Source organism: Nannobrachium achirus (genome assembly GCF_963921795.1).
Source record: "Nannobrachium achirus genome assembly, chromosome: 5".
NCBI classification, from domain to species: domain Eukaryota; kingdom Metazoa; phylum Chordata; class Actinopteri; order Myctophiformes; family Myctophidae; genus Nannobrachium; species Nannobrachium achirus.
This window is the reverse complement of record NC_137814.1, coordinates 10891665-10909694: the sequence shown is the minus strand read 5'-3', so window position 1 is coordinate 10909694 and position 18030 is coordinate 10891665. Positions and strand designations below refer to the sequence as shown.

At 41.7% G+C, this 18030-nt stretch overlaps 2 protein-coding genes across 3 annotated transcripts; one reads left to right on the top strand and one right to left on the bottom strand.

The window, feature by feature from the left end:
* Positions 1–1163: 1163 nt before the first annotated feature.
* On the bottom strand, positions 1164–5985 carry LOC308284738 (gamma-crystallin N-B-like). Of its 2 annotated transcripts, none has more exons than XM_080725465.1 (4): positions 5646–5985; positions 4198–4446; positions 2731–2900; positions 1164–1445 (listed from the first exon to the last, which is right to left on the bottom strand). In XM_080725465.1, exons 1-4 carry the CDS (start codon positions 5970–5972, stop codon positions 1310–1312), a joined length of 882 nt encoding a protein of 293 aa, XP_080581591.1. In that variant the 5' UTR covers positions 5973–5985; the 3' UTR covers positions 1164–1309. The 2 variants fall into 2 exon arrangements, with proteins under 2 accessions (XP_080581591.1, XP_080581592.1); XM_080725466.1 differs by having other exon boundaries at positions 2755–2900.
* A 4627-nt stretch (positions 5986–10612) lies between these two features.
* On the top strand, positions 10613–16777 carry ly97.3 (lymphocyte antigen 97, tandem duplicate 3). Its single transcript, XM_080726285.1, has 4 exons — positions 10613–10693; positions 11184–11254; positions 15594–15716; positions 16482–16777. Exons 2-4 carry the CDS (start codon positions 11206–11208, stop codon positions 16589–16591), a joined length of 282 nt encoding a protein of 93 aa, XP_080582411.1. The 5' UTR covers positions 10613–10693; positions 11184–11205; the 3' UTR covers positions 16592–16777.
* Positions 16778–18030: the final 1253 nt, after the last annotated feature.

Genomic DNA, 18030 nt, shown 5'->3' with positions numbered 1-18030 from the left:
GAGCACTTATTTGTGTCCTGGCTTGGATCAGTGGAACTAAGATTAGGTTCCTATTTATTGGTATCATAATGAAAACAGCTTTTCAGCGTTTTAATGAAAAGAATAGCATTATTTTTTTTTCTTTTCTTTTCATTTAACATTCTTTAAACATCATTAAAATATTGTGTAAAATCATGTTTTGCCAATTAGTTGGGGGACAACTTGCAATATCCGCACGGCCCACCAGTGGGCCCTGGCCCACAGGTTTAGTGGTCTGGATTTACCCTCCCTTTATGAACGCAGAGGAGACCAACTAAAGCATCTCAAATGTGAGATATTGCAGCCTAATGGGTGGTTCAGCTGCACTACAGTGTTATTAAGGTTGTAATCTATTGCCTAACATATCTCCTGTTAGCATATTTTTATGTACATGTGTTATAGATGTTAAAAGTCCACTTGGTGGTGATCATACTGAACCAGGGAGGGACAGATTAAGACTTTTGGGGTGCCCCATGGCCAATTGTCTTTCGGGGGGCCCCGATGCTATACCCAGAATGGGCAGGTGGGTGGGCACGCAAACACTATTACAGCCTTATAGGAGGGACCATGGTAAAAGGGCCCTATAGAGGACGGCCGGGGGCCCTGTTACGGCCATTTAGGAGGGACCTTGTACTGTGTATGCCTGCGTATTTGGGCGTTAAAATATATAATACATTTACATGTATAACCTGTTGTTGGGCCCCTGGTAGTCAAGGGCCCCTCGGCTGGTCCATAATCCCTCCATGTATTGAACAGGCCACATGTAAGCATGGCCATCTGGACCTTATGCTAAAATACCTAAATGACACTAGGTGGTAGCAACGCTCCCCGGGGCACTGGCAGCTCTCCTTTGATACCACTGTATGTGTAACCTATGAGAAAATAGCAGGCCACAGTTAAGGGTTGTGTTGAAGTAATGATAGAATGCAATGGGCAGAGCTAATAGGCTCATTGTACCACAGTGAATGCAGTAGTGGTGAGGTATGTCATGATTTTCACACAGTTGGCGCATGAATGCAAACATGGAAATGAGATTGGAAGATAGCGTGTAGTGGCACTGCTTTATTTCAACCTTTTTTCTTGTTTTTAGTACAAAAATAAACAAACAAGCAATCGTAACATATTTTCTTTAATTTTGTGTTTTATTATTTTACAGGTTCATGGAAGTCAGTGTGAGTGTGGAGAGAGTGGCAAAGCGTCATGCCTTCCTTGGATGCCATGCCTGTCTGGTATGTACAATAATGCACAGCATTCCCCCATCGTGTGTGGTCTAGCAGTGGTCCGGTGGAGTTTAGAAGTAGTTGGTCACCCTGCGAATGGACTGGATGCTGGGGTTCTCCGCCTGCCACTCCATGTGGGTGCAGTAGTTTCCTCTCTCCACGATGTACATGCGGCCGCGGAAGTTGGGCTCTTCGTACAGCACCCAGCTGACGGGCAGAGAAGGGAGGGGACGGGACAAAAACAATTCCAAACGTTAGTGAAAGAAACTAAGGTAAAGTGGTTAAACAGGCCCGGGCTGCAATGCCAGCCTGAGAGCGTGTTGCAGATTCGAATCCCGATCCTGACGACCTTTGCTGCGTGTCACTCCCCATTTCTTGTCGGTCTAACTGTCCTATCAATAAAGACATAAAAGCCCAAAAAGAATTCTTAAAAAAAGAGAGAAAAGTGGTTAAGACAGATGGTAGGGAAATGCAGAAGATGACATCATATCAGGTAGGCTACAGGAAGAAGGTCCATTATGGTCAAACAATAGGACCATTAACCACTTGAACCCTAGCGGCCCTATTCTGGGGGGAACGTTTGCCAAATATAGCTGATCTACAAGATCGACGCATGAGTAGATCGGATGCTTTTGGTGAAGATAATTTGTGCAGAGAGGAGGAAACGGCACACCAAGTGCAGAGCCAGCTCAGTTCAGGTTTATTGAGTATATACGTAAGTAGTTCATCTGAACCATTAACTAGTACTAAAGTATGTAAGTCTGAGTAATATGTATCGCTCTCATGCGGACCGCATGAGAGTGAATAGTTAGGAGCAGACAGGTGTGGTCTCTTGTGTCCCATTAATTGAGCCAGATAAGATGTAATTTACAGTAGAGTACTATAATCTCTATATATTATAATCAACCTACCAGATGCCAAATTCCACCTGTCTTCGTTTAATGAATTTTACATTTTTCATTCTTTAAGATATCTTTTGGGGCCTTTTTATAGGGGATATTTAAAGGGGATAGTGAAGATAGACAGGAAACAGGGAGAGAGATGGGGAGAGACACGCAGCAAGGGTCGTCCGGAGCGGGACTCGAATTCACGAGTCGCTGCAGGCTGCACACGCACAGAGCCTATGCACCTGGACCACTAGGCCAGTGGGCCCCTCAGGGATTTTCTGAAAGGGCGTGTCTGAACATGCCTGTTCACACTGCCTCATGGGGAGCCTGCCCCTCCTTCTGGCCTTTTGGCCTTTATTTCAGCTAGACCAGGGGTTCTCAAACTTTTAGGGAACCATTTTGGCCACTCCACAACCCCACTTTTTGTCGCAACCCATAGTTTGAGAACCGCTGATCTATTCTAGACAGTCAAACTCCCTCAATAGCGCCCCTTTGCCCCAACAAAGGGCTTTTTGGTATTGCAGCTGAAAAGGCTTGGAATGACAGAGATAAATTGCATAGTCTGCAGCAGTGTGATGCAAGAGTGGTTTATACTGTGTGTTTACTTGGCTAACAGTAAGAATACATACGCTCCGTCTCCGTAGACTCTGAGGGAGTTGATGCAGTTCTTGGTGAGGCCTCTGCCCTGAAGGAATGGACAGTCATCACACAGCTCCACGCACTGTCCTGCGAAGCTGGGTGCATCAAAGATCTCCATTCTGTAGTGCTCGCCATGCTGTGTGGGGGGGCAATATAACACACCCACTTGAGTGACGGATAGCAGTCATGTTCCAGGTCATTTACGACGCAGCGATGGGAGACATGACTTCTCTTCAAGTTTATTGTCACAACCAAAGTTTCCAGGGGTTGAAGTAAAATTATTTTCTGTACAAGCTTCAACAATGTGCAGTTACAGTCAGATAACAGGACATCAATATCAAATATACGTACATATGGTGTGCTAAAAAGAGAAAAGAAATACGAATTTTACAGAATGTCCTTGAATCCCAGAATTCCTGTGTGCAAGGTTAATTATCTCTATTATTATCTTGTCATATTGAGGAACATGCCACTCCAACATTTAGTTTCTTGTACCTGTATTAGTGAGCGACAAATAAAACCTCTTCCTGAATCTCTTCATATAGAATATCACAGTCTTTTGTCCAAGAAAAATACATCACGTTCACATAGCAACAGATATCTAACATTTAACAAACTGTATGTAACATACAGTACTGTAATAGTGCCACAATACCTTCAAGGAAACACAAGCTGTTCCGGCTTCTATTTGATTGATTTAAGACTGTTGTCACACTGACGTGGACCAAGTTCTTTGCCTCGTGTCAGTGTGAACGAGAACGTGCTCTTTGAATGATGATGATGATGACATTCAAGGTTGATTGTATAAGCTATCATGTATAGTGTTTTGTTCTTCTCGCATTGTCTACTTTCTCATACTGCATGTTAGGTATTGTCTCTGTACCCTCCCTCTCAATATGTACTGTGTGAACCCTTGTGAGTTGTTATCGTGGTTCTTAGTCATAACATAGTAAACTGCTCAGTGCTCATTTATCCATTTGTAACTCCCAGTTGACACGCCTAAATCTCTGCCAAATAGCTTCTTTATGAACCACACCCACAGACCCACCCTAGAGCAACAATAATTTGACTCTTATGCACCTGTACACGGGATGTAGCAATAGAGAAACGTTGAACCTTGAACCTGGAACGAATCCACCTACCACAGGGGTGTCGCACCAAATTCTGGGCCCTGTGTACAAGGATTCACTGCGTTGTTTAGTGCTTTAACTGTTGAGAAATAGCAGGTATACAAGCTCACAGCGCGGCACAGAGTGCCACGCTGCGAGCTTGTAGATCTGCTATTTCGTTTTTAATCTTTGAAGGTCTTTGAAGGTTTTTTTGAAAAATCTATGTTTCTATGTCAGTGGTTCTCACACTTTTTCATGTCAAGGACACCCAAAATGTTATGTATTTGACCACGGAACCCCCCTTGTGACGCCCCTGCCACCTACCATCCTGATGGGCCTGCAGGAGCCCATGTGGTCGTTGTGGGCGTTCCAGCGCTGGAACTCGGGGTACTCGCCGTGCTCCAGGATGTACTGCTGGCCCTTGAAGTCGGGGTGGTCGAAGCACACGAAGGCGCCGCTCTCCACGCGGATGGAGTTGACCCTGTTCATGAAGCCGCGGTCCTGGAAGTTGTCACAGTCGCCGCGGATCTCCAGCTTCCTCCCGGTGAAGCATTTCCCCTCGTAGAAACAGATCTGTTGGAGACGACATGTATCTGGTCAAGGTGCTATTGGCAGCCAGCAAAAAAACAATAACGAGATTGTGGTATAGAAGTGACTCCCCAACTTGTGAGCATTGTGGAGGAAATGTATGTGATGGAGAGATTTACACATAGACTCAGGATACAAGAGGAGCTGTTTCTTGGAAAATGGGAGAAATTGACTGAATACACGACCCGGAAGAATGACACCTCGGAGGATTGATATGGACTGAAATATGACGAAGAAAATGATGTAAAAAGTTGACCCTGTGAATGTCTGTACATGTGACAAAATAAAAATTACGTTTAAAAAAAAAATTGACAAAGGGAGGGTTTTGTGGATTTCCAAACTGACATTTTCATAGCTCAAAGATAACTTTGTAATTTTATTTGGCTGCACTTATACTGCATATTGGTAAATTATTCTTCCTTAACGGTTTATGTAATTACAGTGTCTGTCTGTTTGTATGTATGTTTAGAAGTGAATATTTTATAATTAAAAAGAATTGTATAGTCTTGTATAATACTGTAATACTATGAATAGCTGTAAGATGCACTGATGCTCAGAACTCTTTGAGTAAAGGTAGAAATACGACAGAGTAAAAAATACGCTTCTTACAAATTAGAAAAGTATCAGCATCAAAATATACCGTACTTAAAGTAGCAAATCTCAGTGTCCATTTAAGAGTCATACATGTATATATCATGTTATATTATAAGACAATAATTATTGATCTTTAATGTGTTAATCACTTTAATGTTGCAGCTGGTAGTTCTTTTTAATGACTTTATATACTGCTGGAAATATATCATGATGTATTAACTGACTTGTAATTTCTATGCATATATCTAAATCTGCAAAGTAGCTTAACTAAGCTGTCAAATAAATGTAGTGGAGTAAAAGTTACAACATTTATCTCTGAAATGTTGTGGAGTAGAAGTATAAAGTCACAAAAATACACAAAATACAAGTAGGCCTACCTATAAATTGTACTTACAGCACAGTGTAAATGCATTTAGTTACATTGCACCACTAGTAAGATTAAACTTACAGTGTAGGTCACCTACAAGAACAGCGTTCTCGCTGTATGATGTCATTGAATTAACGTTCATTGTTCCATGTGTACATGTGCTGAGGTTTGGGAAGGGTGGCTACCATGATGGCACAAGTCCATTGTTTGTAGTACTACTCACCTTTCCTGAGTACTGTGACATTTTCCAAGCGGATGGTGTCCAAACTATAGCCTCACAGTATAAGAGTGGAAAAATTTGGACAGCCTGATATATATGGCCAATAGAGAGTGTGTTGCTATCGCGAGGCCAATGCAACAAAGGCACAACAATAGGGGGTTTAGTTGTTTTGCCACATGGACAGTTTCCCTTACATCTGGCTCTGCTGATAGTGGACTTTGGCTCGGGAGGTGGACACAATAGAGTGGGACATTTTCTGCTTTGATTGGGGTTTGAGACTGGTGTTTCATTGAACACAGATTGCAGACTAATGGTGCTTTTCCACTGCATGGTACCAGCTCAACTCGGCTCTACTCTACTCTGCATTACCATCAGGCAAATAGGCTACTTGTTTGTTGTCTCCACCAGCCGAAGGCTGAGGGAGAGTATGTTTTCCCCTCCGTCCGTCCGTCCGTGCGTCCGTCCGTCCGTGCGTGCGTGCGTCCTCGCAGTTTGTGAGCAGCTAATCTCAGTCACCGTTGGCCCGATCGCTGCCAAACTGAGGACACACACTCCCTGGATGCCAATCTAGAACCTCTGCCCCACATTTTTCAAATCAGCCTCATGGTGGCGCTATAACAGGCCCATTTGTGTGGCCTGGTTGTTAACAGCTAATCTCCGGCGCCGTTGGCCCGATCGCTGCCAAACTGAGCACACACACTCCCTGGATGCTAATTCAGAACCTCTGCCCCACATTTTTTAAATCAGCCTCATGGTGGCACTATAACAGGCTGATTTGTGTGGCCTGGTGGAGACCTGTGCTCGGAAGTTTGTGTGTGTTTTTTTCCGAGCTGCTGCGATACCAAAAGTCGAAAACGCTGCAGACTACTGGCTGGTCAGAAAGAATTGTCCCTATAGTACTAGTGTCCTTGCATCATTGCGGACTACCCTATAACAGCACGGAGGCTCCTGAATGCTGTTAACAAACATTTAAAGTAGTTAAATCAATATTGAGCAACTGCATGGCTTATTTCTTGCCTAAAATGTGACCAGAAATTGGTTTTGTTGGCCTGTATTGGTAAAGAGATTGCTTCCAATTGTTTTACAAATGCAGCCTCTAAAACCTGCCGGTGCAGATGCTTCAACAAATTAGATGTTGAATACTTCACAGTTGAAAGTGATTTGCTCCCCGCACAAAGTTTACAGTGGACACTGGACAGACAGTATGATGTGTATTGACCAACACAAACTCAAAATAATTACAAATCTTAAAAGTGCTGAGAGTATCCAAGTCTTCTCCCGCTTGATTCACTATCCTCCTTAACCCATTTAGGCCTAGAATTATTGAATGCTTTAACCAGTGAAGAATAGCAGATATACAAGCTCACAGCGCGGCGCTGCGAGCTTGTAGATCTGCTATTTTTGAAAAAGTCGTGAAAATGTGTGCAAATCTTTGAATATATGTATTTTCAAAGCGAACGTTTGTAGCTCAAATTTTGCTTCTGGGGGGGTCCCTGGAACTAAATATTTTGAGATGGGGGTCTGTGGCCAAATAAATATCATTTTAGGGGTCCTTCACATGAAAAGGTTTGAGAACCACTGACATTGTAGTCTCTCAAGAACAGACGAACTGAGCTCCATTTAAGTGAAAAGGACCTTTTCTTTGACGATGGCTGGCCAGATTGCTGACATAGAAACATAGGTTTTTCAAAAAACCTTAGGATTCAAAAGACACTTATAGTTATAGAATCGGGTCAAAATTCAAATTTTCAAGATTTTTCAAAAATAGCAGATCTACAAGCTCACAGCGCGGCACTCGGTGCCGCGCTGTGAGCTTGTATATCTGCTATTTTTCAATAGTTAAAGCATAAAATGATGAAACACAAAATGTGTACCCGTTCATTTTTAGGTTTTAGAAAAGTATTTGTACTGCTCAGGTGCGTGGTCTACCTATGTTATAGTTTTTCTAGATTGATATTCCTATGCATTTGTTGTATTGCTGTTGATGTACTGACATATTATCTTGCTTATTATATTGATGTATTACCTGCTTATTGTAAGTCCGCTTTGGATTAAAAGCGTCTGCTAAATGCCTAAAATGTAAATTGTAAATTGTACATGCACATATTTCATAATTTTGCAAAGACGCATGCTCAAAAAGAACAGCTGTACAAGATAATGTTTCGCATCGCAATGATGATACCTTGTAGATCTTAATTGTTTTTCTGTACATGTGATGTAACCACCAGGCACCAACCAACCTTCTACTGGAATTGGCTCCTCTTCGCAGCTTCGGACAGTCGGACACACAGCAGGGCTCATAGACAAATGATGCAAAGATGAGGTAGTGCTTATCTCAGTCAAAAACAAATCTTGACCATTATAACACAGTAACGCAGCATTACATGCAATTGTAATAAGTTACACTTCTTATTACTTAGGAAAGGAATAATATTACAGTAATATAATTTGTAACATGTTTCTGCCCAATACATGACAACCAGCTACATTGAAGGGTAGTATGTAGTGGACATCTTTAGTGTAACCAAATTATTTGGTATGAAAAGTGACTATGAAAAGTGACTAAATGGTAAATGGTGCATTTATATAGCGCCTTTATCCAAGGAGCTTTACAGAGATTGTGCATTACATTCACCCATTCACATACTCATTCATACACTGGTGGCAGAGGAAACCATGCAAGGCACCAACCTGCTCACCGGGAACAACTAGGTGTTCAGAGTCTTGCTCAAGGACTCTTCGACACTAACTCTGGGGGAGCCCGGGATTGAACTGGAAACCCTTCAGGAACCCTCTATGTTCTAATGACGGTTTCTCTACCCCTGAGCCACTGCCGACTAGAGTTGAGTCAGTACCATGCAATGGAAAAAGGGGAGATTCTGTATACTACACTGTAAAACCATCAGTGTTGACACATGAGCTGAGTACATATTTGTATTCCATATTCCATCTGTATGTACGCAAAAAGAAAGAGGCCGCACAACTTTACATAAAATGGACAACACACCATCACTTTTAATGGGACTAGGACAGGGGTGCCCAAAAGGTAGATCGTGATCTACCAGTAGATCACCAAGGGTGTGCAGGTAGACAATATGACATGCCTCTAAAAATATATAATTAAAATATAAAAAGAATATGTCAATATGACATCAAGAAGGGCCCGTCAGCTCCCTTCATGGCTTCTAAAGTAGGCAAACCTCCAATGCAATACTTTGTTCAAGAGTCAGTAGCATTACAAAGAACCCCAAACCCACCACTTCCATAAAGAATGGGATGAAGACATTTCCCCCAGTATTTCCCATTTATTTCCCCCTTACAGTAAGTGTGTACAGTTTGTCTAAAATGTAACGCCAGTGCTGCTATTCCAAAGCCCCCCTCAGGCCCTCAGCTAAAACATTTTGGATGGGTAGATCATGTTGAGCTAGTCATTTTTAAAGTAGATCTCACGGCAAAAAAGTGTGGGCACCCCTGGACTAGGACAAAGGTGGAGCGATCTCATGGGAGTTTCCTTGATCTCCCCCATCAACAAGGGTGGGGTAATAATTACTCATCACTGGCAACCTGCTTCAGTGTGCCAAAGTGACTTAAATGTTTATAATGTAACAGTGAAACAGGGTCTGCCTTTAGTCCATATTTATAATAGGCCTAATCAAATATTAGATAATGAGAGTGATACTGTACATTGAAAGCTGTTAAAAAGATAATAAATCTGTCTATCTTCATCATGCCTACCACATTCAAGCAGTTTTTACATAATTCAGCACTGTGTGTTTCAGGTTTCAATCCAATTGGCTACCGGTGTATAGTCCAATCTCTGGTCCTTCACTCACTTTATCAGTCAGTATGTTGTCTCCCTGGAAGAAATATGCTCCCCACCCCTGATATGGCTGCTGCTCTGTGGACCCACCTTTATGGCTATAACCTTATGCACATTATGTCTAACCTCATGTAACATTATGTCTAACCCCCTGTACCAGCTGGATTATGCTATGTGTATACAGTATGTAGATATCATTGATTTGGCTTATCCTTGTTTTTCTTTATTTCTCGTTCTCCTTGCTCCAAAACGTTGGATCTTGCACAAAAGCTAATTTCACCCACTTCTTTATACCTGTAAATCTGTGATGTAACAATAAAGTTAAAGTTGGGTTTAAATAAGTTCCGGGCCTATATTGACAGACCAACATTATAGCTTTTTGTTTTTGAATCATCCCAAAACTGATCTCCAGTTTGTCAACTTATTTCCAGTGACCACACCAAATATTATATTATATAATATATTTTCATATACATCCGGAAGACCTTTGTTCAAAAGGCAAACATTAAGACATTATTCTTTTTGACAAGTACCTTTAACAGCATAATATTTAACTGATTAGCACTGTCACAATCTCTCTCCTTCTCCTTCAGTCGGTTCTTCTTCAGTCAATTCATTCCCCATAATGCTTCGTGAGAGGGGAGTGCAGGGAGTGACTTACAATATATTGCAGACGGTCCATTTGCTCAGCTAAAGAGCACTGAACCAACGGTGGCAGACATCACACGGGTCAGACACAGTCCACCCAAAGCAAACACACCGCCAGCGTTTACTGATCTATTACGCTATTACTCAAACTCTGGCAGTGCACGCCAAGCAAGCCCCATCCTTTCCCATTATTTTATTCTGGCACATGTTAAGTACATGTGATAATATATGTACAGTAGAATTATGAATTATATAGTGGAGTGGGCCTGTTTGCTTAATGATTAATGCAGGAAGCGCTGTGGTGTGGGGAAACTACTGCTACCCTTGAACACAAAGTACTTACTATAATTTGAACAAGATGAGTGCACACAAACTTGAATCACACACATGCACACACACGCGCGCGCGCGCGCACACACGCACGCACGCGCGCACACACACACACACACACACACACACACACACACACACACACACACACACACTTCACAGGGTGTTGATATGACTGAGCAAAGTGGAGAGAGGGTATAAAAATGGGGGAAGTCTGCGTTTACATCACATTTACCGACACAGCACCGGAGAGGTATGTATTCTTTAAACTTTATGCTAGCTTGATACAATAACCCTGTTTTATTTTACCCATTTCTTTTCCATTCTGGCATTTCATTCTATTTACAACAGCAATGTCAGTTGCATTTTAATGTCTCTTGGCATTTACTTCTTCATTTCCCTGAACTGCAACTTGTTTTCACTTATTTGTATGTGCAATTCATAGGCTTATATAACGGTACCTGGGCATGCATGCCAAATTGCCAATGTGCACACCTTTTGTCGGTTAAAATGTCAATCTCAGACTCATTGACTCCAACGATGAATTTTTAAATCCAGTGTTTTAAATTCAAAGCTGCACCCTTCAGTAAAAAGAAAAGAAAGGAGCATAAGCGGCATGCATAATTTCAACACACCATCCAAGTATAGTCAGTCAGAACACACACTCAGTAAGTGTGATCAAACCTGTGCGTGTTGCTAAATCACTATTTGTTTATGTATTTATTGTTGCGTCCTCATGGCAGCTTACATCTCTAGAACAGAAGCATGAAGTTGTTCCTGCTGGCCCTGGCCCTGGCCCTGCTGTTTACAGCCGGTGAGTGAGTCTGTCACTGATTGTCCACTGAACAAATAGTCTCTGTTAACCCCTGGGCTGCTGGGACTGGGAGGCAGACAGACAGACAGACAGACAGACAGACAGACAGACAGACAGACAGACAGACAGACAGACAGACAGACAGACAGACAGACAGCACTGATGTCTGAGGGATGCTGAGATGGCACTGAGTCGAAAATGATAACATGATCTAATCAGGCTTGAGTGAAACAGTAGGCATTATTATAAGACATTATTTAGTGTTTGACTTTTGTAGTTTTTGCAGATAGTGTTGGAGTAGGTCTGCAACTGACGATTATTTTTGTAGAGATTATTCTTCTTTTTTTTAAGGAAAAGAAAAAGATCTGATTTAAAAGAAATCTGATTCAAATAAATGAATAATTAATAAAGACAGGGTGCCATGATTTCTCCCCCTATGATTATAGTTAATTGGAGGAAGAGTTTTTCAAAAAAGTGTACAGAAAGTGTTAAAATTATGTTTTTAAGTGGCCACACCCACCTGTGGTTTGTATGTGGGTGGTGACCCAGCTGACACCCACAGTGTTGCTGCATGGTAAAAAGGGGAGGGGTTGATTTTATGATGTCATTAAAGCTGTGTATTTCGATTGGGCCTTTTGACTCAGAGGCTTTCAGCTCTCAGGAAGAAACCAAAAATACACAGGAAAGACATATTTGTATATTATAACCACACCTGGGGTTCTATTATTAGAGTAATGTTAACTCCATAGACACATGCAAAACCGAAAAAGTACAAAACTATGGCACAACCTCTTTAATATCGATTAGGATACCTCTATTTTGGTGTTCTAGATGTACTGTACATCACATGAGTTCACTTAATCAGTCACAGAAAAGTATATTACTCAGTGTGGAACAAACTCCCCATTGCAGTTAGAACTAGTAGACTCACTCCCAATTCTCCGCTGTAATCTGAAGACTCACCACCTTAGCCCGGCACACTTGACCTAGCCCTGACGAGTGACGACCTTGCAGGTTTATGCAAAGGTTGAAATGTAATTGAGATAGTATGCTATTTACTGTAGACAGATGCCAGGTGCCTTTGTTGACCTGGCATCCTATAGTTTCTATAGTTTTGAATTAAAAACACACGTTCTTTTTTCTGGTGACTCATATTACCCTCCTAATATGTGAGCAGGCCGTGTTTTTTCGATAACTTTTTTCATTTATTTTTAATAATATTTTTTTTTGTATTTCATTTTTTCCATTTTCCCAAATAATTATTAAAAATAAATGAAAAAAGTTATCGAAAAAAACTGCCTGCTCACGTATTAGGAAGGTAAAATGAGTCACCAGAAAAAATAATGGGTGTTTTTAATGAATCTATCATGGTTAAAATGAAGTTTGAAGTTACAATGGGTTTGTATGTGGAGAGAGGCCCTATAGCGGGGCAGATAAATGCATTTTTGCACTAAAATACTTCACAAGTGGAAAGAAACCTAAAACTTTTCACAAGTACTCCTTAGGGGTTGTTCCTATGATAAAACACATTAGACACTGAAAAAACAAAATGGCTGCCATGTTTCCAAGATGGCTGCCTCTGAACAGTACGCCAGCCAGTTAATGTCCGATTTTTATAATATTGGAGTTGTTTTGTAGGTTTTAAAACATCCTGAGTTCATTTATTACACTTTTAAAGCAGCCAGAATAACCTTTCTGACTTTTGGTTGGGGTCTTTCCTCACCTGGGATCCCCCAAACAGACCCCTGAGCCTATCTCAGTAATCGCTTTGCTCCTGCTCCAGAGCAATGTTAAATTAGATCATAACTGAAGCATTAAAGTTGTTGTAACTGGGCTCTGAAAGCAGAAATGAGTAGTAGCAAATACCCAGGGGTCTTCCACAGGGGGTCCGGGACCCCTCAGAGTAACTACAGGGGGCCTGCCGAATCTTGATGGGGAAGTTTTTTTTTCTTTCTTTTTTACATTTGAAAGTATTATTTATTACATTTTTGTGTTAGACAGACAGGTTCACAGACGTTACTGCAAGGATTGCAAGAATTAAGGTATTGCAACTTCTCACTTTGGGCGCGCAGTCTAACATGTCCATTTATTGCGCTGCACTCACACTGACAACACAACACACACACACCTCTTTGTTATCGTCACCCCAAAACCTGCACCCTATCCTCTTAAAGAGCTCACGGTCAATTGTACTCAAAGAAATTCACTACTATACATGTCCTCCCTAATAGTGTTGACAGTTTCCACTATAGCATTTGCAGGGAGGAGAGTGCAAGGCAGGTTATTGTTTGAGCAGCTGCACCGTCCCTTGTAACCTGCTTTGCAGCCACATTTGATGAGCTCAAGTTCTGCCTTTGCAGCAGGGAGGGCAAGAAACCTGACTGGACATACCCTCTACTCTCTGAATTCCATCTATTTTTTTCAATTGATGGAAGCTCAGGGCAATTTGTCAGGTATGACAAAGTAGGCATCATAATACGATACCCTCATCAAGGGACATGATTTTGAGGAAGTGCAAACACATGAAGAGGCTGATACCCCGATTCCTTATCAAGTCCTAGCCTCCGGTACAAAAAAATGGAAATTGATATATTCGAGTGAGTTCAAGTTATTGGATGTTACAAATGTCAAGGGTTCCTTTGCGTACATAGTTTTTCAGGTGCTGACTGGGGAAGAACATTTGTTGGAATCACCAAAAAGACATGGGTCAATGCCTACTTGATGATGATGATGACCAAGCCATTAACCGCTTCAAGGACATTGGCAAGGTCATTGGCGATTCCTCCTGAGCTTATAAATGGTGAGCTTCCATCAACATTGCAGTCGGAACATTTTGCATGCCATGTTTACAGTACAAAAGGTCCAACAACCCTGGAATTACTCAGATGGGAACTATTTCTGTCAAAGAACTTGGAGGGTGAGATGCTACCTCCAACTCGGGCTGCACTGCTACCACATTACCTCCGTGCCAACTACGTCACAATGCAGGATAAATCATACCTGACAAATTGCCCTGAGCTTCCACCAATCAAAGAAAATAGATGGAATTCAGAGAGTGGAGGGTATATTCCAGTCAGGTTTCTTGCTCTCCCTGCTCCAAAGGCGGTACTTGAACTCATCAAATGTGTCTGCAAAGCAGGTTGTAAGGGACGGTGCAGCTGCTCAAATAACCTGCCTTTCACTCTATGCTATGGTGGAGACTGTGTCAACACGACACTGAAGACGAATATATCCTGCATGTCTGAAATTACTGTATTGTAGTGAATCTTTTTGGGCGTAATTGACCATGGGCTCTATAAGAGGATAAGGTGAGGGTTTTGGGGTGACAATAACAAAGAGGTGTGTGTGTGTGTGTGTGTGTGTGTGTGTGTGTGTGTGTGTGTGTGTGTGTGTGTGTGTGTGTGTGTGTGTGTGTGTGTGTGTGTGTGTGTGTGTGTGTGTGGTCAGTGTGAGTGCAGTGCAATAAATGGAAATGTTGTTCTGCGCCCAAAGTGAAAAGTTGCAATACCTTCATTATTGCAATCCCTGCAGTAAGCTGTCAACCATAACTGTTTAACACAAAAACATTGTAAATAATACTGAGAATACTAATAAACCATCAAAGTACAATACATAAAACCAGGATACATAATAACATTCGAAGTTTAAAAAAAAAAAAATCTCAGCAAGATTTGGCAGGCCCCCTGTAGTAGCTCTGAGGACCCCCCCCCCAGGGGTCCCAGACCCCCCGTGGAAGATCTCTGTTATTTGCTACTAGTCATTTTTGATTTCAGAGCATATTTCAGATCTAATTTAAAATTGTTCAGGAGCAGGAGCAGAGCGATTACGGAAATAGGCTCAGGGGTCTGTCTGGGGGGTCCCAGGTGAGGAAAGACCCCAACCAAAAGTCAGAAAGGTTATTCTGGCTGCTTTAAAAGTGTAATAAATGAACTCAGGATGTTTTAAAACCTACAAAACAACTCTAATATTATGAAAATTCGATATTAACTGGCTGGCGTACTGTAAAACATCCGAAAAGGCGGCCATCTTTAAAACTGGTGGCCATTTTGAAAATTAAGTGTCTAATGTGATTTTTCTAAAGAATGACCCAAGAGGTACACTCTGTAAAATTTTGGTGCTTCTTTCCAGAACTGAAGTATTGTTCTCCTTAACTGCACCGCTACTACCACTGCTCCCTGTTGAAAGTGGAATATCCCTTTAAGTGCCAAGCTCCCAATGCATCATGATAGGTTGAAGTGGTAAAATAGTAATACAGAGAGAAAGAACTAAGAAAACAATTTGAAATAACATACCTTGTCGACGTAATTCAGACTTGATGCCGCTTCTTGGTGTTGCTTAGGTGAAGCCCTGGACTGTCACAGGTGTGTCCCCAAACGGGCTGGAGGGTCATGTGAGCTGTCAGTGGAGACCTGCAAAGCTGGGAAGGATGGCTGTGCTGCTGCCAAGTTCCTCCTGGAACCTTGTGAGTTCCCTAACGTGCTACATTATAGGCTACACACGATGGGTCCATTTTGGTTCCATTTGTACACTCTCTTTTAACTATAATCTCTTGAGTTAATGTGTAATTTAGTTTTTCTTTTTTAGAGAGTTTATGGAGTGTTTTGACGACACCTCTGGTATTTCTGTTATAGTAATTACAGCATCTGTTTATAGCTTGGCTTTGCTGCTTAAGTAATTAATACATTTCTGGGGGGAACATTATCTGGAGAAGAGGTCAAACAACACATTTATGTTGAATGGTTAATTCTGAAAAATATGACAATGAAATATTGCCATTAAAACTGATCTTACTGTACTTCTACTTACTATACTGTACATAACAGTGTTAATTTATTAAATTGCAGCGTTTCCCAAACAAACAACCCATTTTTGGGTCCTGGACATTAACCACTTTTACCCCAGTGTCCATATTGTGGGGGAACATTTGCAAAAAATAGCCGTAGGAATACTGCAGGAAATAGTTTTGCCCAAATCCAATCTGGGACCCATTCTGTAAAAAAAGAAAGAAGGCCTGGTTTTTACCCCCCAGAGGCAAAAACCAGGCCCTTGCCTGGTTTTTGCCTCTGGGGGGCACCACCTCCTATTTTAGAAGCAGGAACTCGGTTTGGCTCCTCCACTTTCTGTAGTCCACCTCCTCCTGGGTGCTTCTGTGTTTATTCCTACTAACAAGTTACTATGAATCTGCCTTGGGAGAGATGAGCTCAAATCTAACCCATGTCTTTTGCAGTTGGCCAGTACCAGAAGTGCATGGCCATGTCAGACTGTGAGATGCTGAAGATGAACTCCTACATCAACATCAAGTGTTGTGCGGACGACATGTGCAACACCTTCCAATAATCCAGCCATTCTCAAGCTGTGGGCCAGCCGGGGACCCACCGATGGGCTCTTAGGATATTGCGAGCGGATCCCCAAATGTTTTGGCGAAACACAAATAATGTATTGATGACATTAACATTTTTAAAAAGTATGTAAAAGAAAATGTCATGTCCCCCCACCCCCTTTTCATTAAAAGCTTGAAAAATGTGTTATTCATTGTGATACAGTTAAATACAAACTTAAAGAACACAGAACACCATATATGGTGCATAAAAAGCGCATTTTCCACAGGCCCCACACCACACCACTCCACACCACACCGCCCACTTGTGTCAGGTTTTCCACTACAAGGAACTGGGTAGAGTGGTGTGAAAGTGGTACTAAACAGGGTACTAAAAAGTATCCACTCTAGAGTAGGTCTGAGCTAGGCCAAACAGGGCCAAACACTTCATAATGACTGATCACTCACTGACTTTTCATTTAGACCACCAGGATATAGTTGTAATACATGATAATAGATTCTATTGTGTATTTTATTGTGTATTTTAATTATCATAGTAATACATTAATACTTTATAATGTATTATAATCACAGTTATAATCCATTACAGTCAGTGCATTATAATTAGGATAGTTGTAATACACAATTATATTGTATTATAATCACAGTTAAAAGGGTCAATTTGTTTCTTACCGATAGAGGTACTTTTTTGTAATGGAAAATGTAGATATTTTATGTGGTGCGGTGTGGTGTGGTGTAATGTGGTGTGGTGTGGTGCTAAAACTGCAGTCGAAAAGGGGCTAAAGAGAGCCAGACAGACAGACAGACAGACGGATAGAACGGGTATTGCGCAACTGGACATCAATGGTGACTATTCTGCCCAACGGGCACCATTCTGGGTTCTCCAACGTTACTTCTGAGACTCCTACATTCAATCCCTCGTATACAGTGCACACCCCCGGGCACAGAAGTAGTTCAAGTAAAACATTTGAGTACATGGCCCATCCATCTGACCACTTTAATTGATTGCCTAAAACAAAATGCAACGCTGGATGGCGCTGTTCGCTAGCCTATGGTCACCATTATTTTTGTATTATTTCGAGGGCACGTCGCCTGACGACGTCATGACGTAATCGACACCAAAAAAAGCCTTTCTCTTTTTTATGATTTAAAAAAAGGCTAAACACACATGATAGTTTGTATGTGGAGAGTGGCTGGGAGCATGGTGCAGTCAGACGGCTCTATTTTTTAAATCAGAGGTCCTCAACCTTTTCAGGCCACGACCCCCAAAATTGTCATATTTTAACTGGGGACCCCCCCACCCTCACGAGCACTAAGAGTTGAGGCATTACATTTTGTATTACCGGTACACGGTTCTATTGTGAAAATAGCTGATCTACATGCTCACAACGCCTCGCAGCGCGAGGCGTAGTGAGCATGTAGATCGGCTGTTTTCACA